This window comes from Acanthisitta chloris, unplaced genomic scaffold (genome assembly GCF_000695815.1).
Source record: "Acanthisitta chloris isolate BGI_N310 unplaced genomic scaffold, ASM69581v1 scaffold1990, whole genome shotgun sequence".
In the NCBI taxonomy this organism is placed as follows: Eukaryota; Metazoa; Chordata; class Aves; order Passeriformes; family Acanthisittidae; genus Acanthisitta; species Acanthisitta chloris.
Window position 1 is genome coordinate 97,278 of NW_008653141.1, and position 9,447 is coordinate 106,724.

The window sequence follows — 9,447 nt, forward strand, 5'->3', positions numbered from 1 at the left end:
CTATGTATATTTAAAATTAAAACATAATCCCTTATTATTTTGTGATCACTAGTTTTCTTTCCTTTTAGTAGATCATGAATATTTTCTGGCAAGATATGCTACTGCCTTATAACTTCATTAAGCTGCAGACCATACCTTATCCTTTCACAAGATCCCTGAAAAGAACTTTTGTGTGTGCCAAACAGATATCCACTTGGTCTGTGGCTCTTGAAAGGTAAATTGCCAAGTTCCAGCAAGCAAATTAAGAGGTGCAATGAGAGTTAGCTGTTGCTTTCTATCAAATCCTGTGTTGAAAAGCTTGCCCAGAGCCATGGCCTCACATATTTATGGTATGAATGGGAGACACTTGGAGCTATGTATTGCCATAGTTCCCATTTCTTTTGTAACAAACTAGCTCAGCAGATGTAGCTTAGGTAAAAAGGAAATTCAAAGTCTCCTGCCCAGAGACTAACCTAAACAAAGTTCTCTCTCTGGTCCCCCGTCTATGAGCCAGACTCAGAGCCAGACCTTACTTGTACTGATTAGTGTTTTATTCTGTGTGTAGCCCAATAAAACTCAAAGGGTTCTCAGAAGGAATAAAGTGCTGCTTAATAGCACTGTGTAAGTATCACTCCCAGGATATGGCACAAAATGTTTTAAAAAAATCTTACTTTGCTTTTCTAATACAACACATATTAAATCATAGCATTAGGTTTCCAAGTCAGTTGCATAATTCTCTTCGTTTATAAGTATTGGTGAAGAAGACATCAGTTCTGGTTAGTTTAGCTTTTCTTTTATGATAGTTTTGCCATATCAGTACCTAATTCACATCAATGCAGGGTGGATTTTAATCTTCATACTTGTGAAGTGACCTGTCCCTGTATTCTCCAGGCTTCAGAGTATTTAGTAGCACGTTCCTGCTGTGATTGGCCCTGCCTATTCCACCTGTGCAGTAAAGTAAAAGAATCTAAGATGCACTATTGAACTCTTGCTTTTATTTAGCCTGGTAGGTACATAAGAGCTCTGAATTAAAGCAGAAGCAAAAGATGAGCCTGAGATCCACAAAACAGCAGAAACTGGAGGATATAAACTAAAGATCTCTTAAGAGAGCTTGTTGAACTTTGATCCCACAAGGTAGTGGTAAAGGAGATAATACACATTTTTGTGCCTGTTGATACTTTCACTCATTGGTACTATACCAATGTTTCAGAAACATCAATTACATCTTTTTGCACCATTTTTTCACAATTTACATAGAATACGCATCTCAAGAAAAAATGGCTTTCTACATTACTCAGTAACAGTTGATAAATTTACAATCCAGCTTCCACTGAAGTCTTCAGAGAACTTGTGTTGCCTTCGTGGGTTAGTAGGTTGGCCCTTTAGCATACCTTTCATGCCTAACAGTGCTTGAATCTTTTGTATTTCTAGCTTTATCTGATATTGTTGCTTAACTCAATTACATATGAAAGTATGAAGACTCTTCTCACTCTTCACATCTTAACCCACTGCTTGTTGTTACGTGTTTGTGAGACATTTTTCTACTTTATAGTCTTTAATCTGAAATTATATCAAGTGCTGTGATAAAACTGAAAGCGATAATATCTATAACATTTCCATTCCTCTGCTCTGGTGATAACATTATTTAACAACACTAGGAAGTTAATTAAGAAAGACCTTGCTGTCATAAATCTATGTTGCCCTCCTTATTAAATTAGGCTTTTCAATATCTTCTGAAGTTCAGAAAACTGTTCTGGACATTTAGCAATGGATACTTCACTAAATAGTCCGCAGTATGTTACATACTCATTTACAGGATGGAGATGCGTTTAGCACTCATACTTCTGGAGTTTCACATGTTTATATTGGAATAATTTTGATTCTTCCTTTCCTGTGAAATCATTAACAAAATATTTCTGCTTCTTGGGTACTTAAGGTGTCTAATCTTTGCACAGCCATGTTTGTTCTCATTTACATGTTATATTATCCCTATTCTGTGTTTCCTTGCATCCTTGATTCATGCAGTTCTCCATCCCAGCTAACAGAAACCAGCTACTGAGAGAAAATACTAGTTCCTTGCCCATTATCATTCCTAGTGAACATGTTTTTTTTCCCCTATCAATTGTAAATCCTGTCTATAATGTAGAAAAAAAATGAAATTGAGCTTTATCTTTATGGCTTTGTGAACCCTGCATTCTTTCATGATGCATTTGTAAACTATTTTCTGTAAGAATTTGGTTTAGGACAATCAAAAAAGAACCAGGTCTGTAGGTTAGATAGGGGTTCAAATTCAATTAAATCAGCCACGTAGGAACTGATTCCCTGAGTATATTGCAAGGCAGAGCACTGGGATTGTTTGGGACCAGATTTGTGAAAATCCTTATGTGGTCCTGAATTTTTCAAACACATAATCTGAGGTTCTTTAGCTTATCTAATCTTGAAAAAAAAATTGTTCAGTGAGATGGCTGAACCATCAAAGACAGCTGTAACCATACTGTGTGGGTACCACTGTTTAATATTTAATGCTGGTTCCATTCCTAAATGTGTCCATATGACTCACAAATTCCTACTCCAAATTGAAAAGGCTAACTAAAAGGGTCTGGTATTAAATGATTATCTGCCTCAGTCCTAGCTAGTAATCTAGGTAGGCATGAAAAATCACTGTGGAAATTAATAAATTAAAAATTTGAGAACTGTCACATACCTGGTTCTGATATGTACAACAACCCTGGTTTTGGAGTACCTTACATCAAAACTAGTGACTGTATAGGAATGGATATTTGCCTTCAAATTGTGCTGGTGTGTCTGATCTTTAGCATAAATAGATATTTCCGATAAACCTGTCAACAGGTGAAGGTTCACATTTCGAAGAAGAAAAATCTAGGGCTCACCCGACAGTTCTGTTTTATTAAGACATTAAAAGGGACCCAGCTCTGCATCCTGTTATTTTAAGTGGTGCTGATTATTTTCTTAACTTTCATTAACTAAGGTGTTCTCACCCACCATATTTGCTCCACCTCTCTCTCAAGAGATTAGCAAAGCAGAACTTTATGAGACACTTCATTCTAAATAACAGAGAGAACTACTTAGAAGCATTATTTCTCTTTTATATCTTCGGTCTGTTCATCACTTTTTGACCTTCTCATTATGATTTTTACTTCGGCATTTGCAGTAATTTTTTGCCTTCATTACTTCTAAGACTATGTTACCGTACTTATTGTTTAGTGGTTTGGAAGACACTCTCTGCTTTGGCTTTTTTGCTTTATGCCTGGAGACTGACCTGAAAACCATCTTTCCAATATCATTGTTCCTCTCTCCAGTACTTCCTATCTAAAATGCATTTTTAAAATCATTTATATAATTTAATCTTTTGGCTTGGGTTTGCAGGGGGATTTTTGGGTTTGGTTTGCTTTGGTTTTGTGGGGAGTTTAGGTTTTTGTTTCTTTGCTTGTTTTCTGTTTGTATTTTTTAATTAGTTGATATCTACAAAGTGCACCATTAAATTTCCTAGCATCCCTGTCAGATATTTTTCCATTTCCTCCATAGACTCTTTTCTCCATTCATATTGTCAGAAAATTCCATTATTTATCTACTTTCATGGAACTCACTGCCTGAAAATTCTGAATTAAAAGGCCAGAGCCAAAGTGTCTGTTTATTCCTATGTATCAAAACCCCTGAATTGTTTGATAGTTTTCAGGAAATTGAGACAAGAGTAATATATTAACAATCTCAGCAGAAACCCCAGTTCTTCAGAGAAAATATAGCAAAACTGTATTTGATGAGTGATAATGCTCATCGTTACCCTTTATTGTCCATGTGAATAATCATAATTTTCAATATCACTGTACAGGCTGCTCACCCTCCTTTTAATTTGCTTGAATGAAAATTTTCTGTGGGAAAATTTTATAAGAGAGATTACAAAAGGTTTTTCTTCTTACAGCACTGGAGAATACGGTTCTTTGTCCTTTTCTGTTTCCATTGCAATGATGGGAATTTTTTTACCACAATACTGCATGTTATTACTTTATTAATCATCTTTCTTCCCTTCCTTAGAACATCTATTTTTTTCCTGTAAATGTGCTTCACAAGCTTTCATTCTGCAAACCACACATCTGGTCATCTTTCTTTTTTGTTGTGTCTAAAAGCAGCCATATGTCATCAGCAACTCTCTCATGTATATTGAACTTCCTTAGCACATCAGCTTGTCTCTTTGAACGCATTACCTGACGTCTTTAAAGTGACAAAACACAGAAAAGTGTGTCCTTAGTCTTTTGTTCATCAGACCAGTAAGAGTCACGAATATGGTAGAGACAGGGTAGGCCCTTGGGAAGTATCTATTCTAGCTTTACTTTTTAATTTCTCCTTTCTTTACCTCAACTAGCAGAATATAGCTCAAATCAGCTCTGTGCTATCCAGTATGGCTCTCCTTTATCAACAGAGAATCCTTGGGGCTACCAAGTGCAGGTGTATTTTGTGGTAGATCATCCACAACAACCCTGATTCTTCAGCCCAGTCTGTCTGTCCAAGTACCTTATTAGGTGTTCACCATTTTTAATACAGGTGGTCTTCTCTGGGAATTAACAGAGATATGTCTTTCTCCTCAGAATGTAGACATCAGTGCTTGAGAACCATTACCAATGTGTCTGCCAGTGTGCAGGAACATAACAGAGAAGGATATTTATTATAAGAGACCTAGATCAAACAGGCAAGCTTTAATGAAAATTTGAAAAGCTTTTGGTTCAGGAGACACCTTCAATCTTTTCTAAAAGCATGCTTAGTAATCTTGGTTTTGTAGTTTTGTATGTGAAGTTCCCTCTTCTCCCTCGCCATATAGAGTGGCATTACATAGTTAAGAGATTGAAAAGGTTTTGATGTGATGAGATGGGTGATATCTTAGGTAACTAGGCCCATGATTTAAATGGTGTCCTACCAATGCATAATCTGTCAGGGAAATGTTGTCATAGCACTTTCTGTTGCTGTTGAATGCTGAAAATTCTGGAATGTAAGTGGTTTCTCCCCCTGCTAAATGAGTTGCAGTCATCACATAGAATCAGAAGTGCATCCATTTTGGAGCCAAGTCCTGCATCTGAAGCATGGCCTTATCATCTGTAGATACATGACTAGCCATTTTGCAGCACTGCTATTTGACCATCCAGTAGCACTGAAGAGTTCATGAGATACCCATGGTTACCTTGGCAATAAAGTGATGAGATAAGCTCAGTAGAATGGGAATTTTTAGAGGTGGTGAGATTTTCAAAGTTCTTTCCTTTTTTATGAGTGTTAACTCATTTGTTACTGAGATTCACATTTAAACAAACAAGTAAGAATGCTTATAGTAGGCTGAGGAAAGTTAAAGGATGTCAGTGTGTTTTTTAACCACCCCTTTTGAAACATTCTCTAGCATTTTGTACTCCTTATGCTTTTTAAGTGTGAATAATTTAGATTCTTTCACCTCCTGATTAGAATGTCCCTTCTGTGTTCCTTCTTCAGAATTTAGCTTTCTAAATAAGAAAATAAACTAATCTTATATTAAATGCTATAACCTGTACCTCAGTGTAAGTACATGTACATAAACTTCCAAGTCTAAACCAAATCTAACTATGCTGGGCATAGATGGCACTTAAATACCACTGTTTATTATAATTTAATTTATTCGAAGCAAATTGACCATGTTTACATAGAAAAAAAAATATCTTAAAATCACACATGACAACTCTGAAAAACTCTGTTAAACAGCTTAAAATTATGGCTTCACATTTGTAATGCACTTGGCAGGGTTTGGGTCATGAAATCACACTTCTTAGGTGTTCAGAGCAAAAGGAGGTCTGTGGTACCCTTGTTCAGTACATACCTGTGTATTCCAGGCTATAATGATACTTGCCTGCAAGAGATTTGCAAAACAGCTAAAGCTGTGACCTGTACCTTTAATTCATCTCAGCTAGTTCCATGATGATGAAGTGACCTATCATCATTACAACCATACAAGAGCATGTATTCCTACCAGAAAGTTTAGCCACTGCAGGGGTGACTGGACTAACATCTCCAGCAGTGCACAGACTAAACTATAGGGTTTAGTTAGAGAATGTGGAAACTGACAACAAATTATTACTTCTGGTCTTTTTCCAGTTTTCAAGTGCAAACATACCAAAGTTTATTTCAAATCTGAGCCGGTCCGACATTTAGCAATATAGATCAAAGAAGAAATGAAGGCCTCCCATGCTTATTATTTCAATATGATGTCTGTTCTAATAACGTATATGAATGCCTGTGATAGACTAACTAGTAGGAATTCTCTGGTTCTGTAGTTTAGCCTTAAATACATACATATATTTGTAAATTAATCATATTGTCGTGGTTTCAGTTCCTCAGAAAGCTGAGTGTTTCAATCCTTTCTTTAATCTTAGAAATATGGTGGCAGTCTGCCAGCACACTTTCAGATAAACAGTCCACTTCTCGTTTAGAAGCCATAGAATCACTGATGTTGAAGGGGGAAAAAATCAACAGAAAACAACACCAGTTTTCTCTCTCTCTCTCTTCCCCAAAATGCAGAACATTATTTAAATAAGTTAGAGTTGTTCTGGTATTGTCCCTCACTCTTAATTAGAAATAATAAAAGCCATCTGTGCAAGGTGAATTTTGATAAGATCTCAGCTTTTAAGTGTTTGTTGATCTTGTGTGTACCAATTTTCAAATGTCTTAATAGCTCCAGGATGGCTATCACACTGAGTAGGCTCACTGATTTCCATCACGCTCTGTGCTGTTGAATGCAATTTACTTTATGCGTGGTTATATTTTGACTGAAAATTTAAAAACACACTATTCCTTGCAGTACAATAAGTATTTAACTGGATGGAACTGTTTCCATTTGGAGAAGGGTTGGTTTTTTTCATAGCACCAGCTCCTCGCAGTTTGGGATTAAACACAATTAAAGTAAGGAGTTGTTTCACATGAATCGCATACTGGACAGCATTTCTGTGGCTGCTATCCAACAGCAGGATATTCTACAGTCTCAGTTTGCCTGTTTTGGGGGTCCCATGTTCAGGATAAAGAGCCCACCCCCTGACCCAGAAGGAGAATGCTCAGAAGTGATTGTTTCAAAGCCTGGAAATGGAAGACAGGATTTCTTTTCTTTCAACCTGTGTTTTCAGTCAATTAAAATTTGTACTCAGGGCTTTTCGGTTTGAAGCCACCCCTGTGTCTGTGATGAGCAATCCTTCTTGTTTGTGCAGTCATTCATTATCTCCATTACCAAGAGGAGAATAGAGGACAATTACATTGTTTGGACGAATCAGAGTGTTAGGAGGAGTATTTATCATGGTGGCAGAGCGCAGCACCTGACAGCACACGATTGATGGCCAGGAATGAGTGTGAGTGGCCAAAGCAGCCTCATATGATGCAAATTACTGACTGTGGATTCCAATTTATCCTGTTCATTTTTCTTGCCTTTGCTGAAGACTATTAGTGGTTTTTGAAGCAGTGAAGGGGTCATTACTAATATGGGCTAGAAGCAGGAGGGGGAAGGAGGGGAAAAGCCTTCTGTAATTACACAGCCTTCAAGAAAAGGCTGCAGGCCTAGCCAAAAAAGTGTCAACACTTAGCAATCAGATAAATTTATTTTCTTTTTATCCTTAACCCATATTAACTCAACATTATCATCTTTCTTTGTTAATATTTGCAGAATATTAAAAGCTTGACTTCTATATTCATACAGATCTCTTTAACCCTTTTTGCTGTGATGTTGCTTTGCTAAATGTCAATTCGTCAATAGCATTAAACAGTGCCTGCTTTTAAAAGTGTAGATAATGGAAAATTAAATATTCAGCCTCCTTAAAAACTAATTCCAGATGACTGATTATTTCTTTTACAGAATGGTTGGTAGGGCATTGGAAAAATATGAGAAAAAAATTATTGAAGCAGAGGTACAAGAGGTTTCTGTGCTAAAACATAATGTCAGTACAGGAGAAAATCAGTTTTCTTTGGGGTGTTTAGGTGTTGTGATCTGTAAGCAGCGTCAAAACCCCCTGAAAGTTTCATTTTGCTGTATAATGAATGATGTGCATTTAAAACATATGCATATTTAATTTAATGCCTATTCAAATCCTATTTAGGCAGCTCTCTGGGGGTTATGCATGAATTAATGATTTCCCAAAGCTTCTCCTACCTATCATGAGAGAGCATATTGATTATGTGCACAGTAGGCGTATAAGGTTTCCCCAAAAACTCTTTGTGAAGGAAGGAGAGAGGCAAACAAGCAGGCAGGAAATAAGTTTAATGCTGTTTAGTTTTTCATCTGAAAGTTAAACTTGAAGCCATGAACTTTGATTTCCCCCTTAGTCCTAGTAATCCACTTCTTGCCCCATAGAAAGTTCAACACATATATTGGCAATAAACCGAAGAGTAATTGAATTGGTTGTCATGACTCCTAAGAACCAGTCCTGAATATACTGTTTCTACAAGTTTAAAATCTATACATTCACTATGTTCTGTTCAGCTAAATAAGAACTGGCACAACTTTGTCCTTGACTGCACAGAAAGATTAAACTGCTAAAACACAAGGGCCAGGGTTGTTTGAGTTTTTTTCCCAGATATATTTTTTCTAGTTTCTGTGAAAAAAAAAACCAAAACCAAAACCAACAAAAAAAAAAACAAAAACAAACAAACAAAAAAAAAACAAAAAAAAAAAACAAAAAAAAAAAAAAAAAAAAAAAAAAACAAAAAACAAAAAAAAAACAAACAAACAAAAAAAAAAATGGAAAAAAAAACCAGAAAAAAACCATAGACAAGTTTGAACCACACAGAGGCTCTCTGGTAATGTTTGAATTCAGTTAGAGTTTTCTCCTTTATTCTTCTTAAAATCCAACACATGGGTTCAAGAAATAAGAAATCTGTAGTGATACATTTGCATATAAAGCATACTGTTTAATGACATATCTTTTTTGCATATACATCTTGTTTGTATGAACCAGCTTCAAAGTGAATGGCAGGAGGATCTAGGTAGCTAGAATCTGTCAGCCAATATTTTTTTTCAGCTTTCACCATGAGCTTGTATTTTTAAAAATTCTCCTAGCTTTAAAACAGGTGATAATAGCAAACCTTAAGGATACAAACACACAAAAGATGGTATCATTCTGCTAGTGCATCTTTCTTAACTTCTGATTTGTCTTTTAAAACGTTTCTTTTTATTAGCATCCATATCCTTCAGAGGAGCAGAAGAAACAGTTAGCCCAAGACACGGGACTTACAATTCTACAAGTAAACAACTGGTAAGTGACCCTACAATCAATATCTTTACTCCCATGGCTAAACTGCAATTTCTAAATAATTGTTTACTTTTTCATTTCCGAACCAAATGCAATTGACTGGGAAAATTCCTGTGTTCATTCTTTTTAAGCATGAAAGTAGCATTTAGGGAATGGTAAAGCTAACCTAGGTAAACTGTTTTTCAAGATCATTCTCTTTCCACTTGCA

The 9,447-nt window shown here is 36.1% G+C and overlaps 1 protein-coding gene across 1 annotated transcript in view; it reads left to right on the forward strand.

Annotated features, from left to right (window-relative positions):
- Positions 1-9,246, forward strand: part of LOC103806744 (homeobox protein Meis2) — a gene marked incomplete at its 5' end in the record, with an annotated part of 105,923 nt that extends 96,677 nt beyond the window's left edge. Inside the window, one exon of the mRNA XM_009079454.1 lies at positions 9,166-9,246. Within this exon, the coding sequence (XP_009077702.1) occupies positions 9,166-9,246 (81 nt within the window). The remainder of the gene's footprint in view (positions 1-9,165) is intronic.
- Between the last annotated feature and the right edge of the window lie 201 nt (positions 9,247-9,447).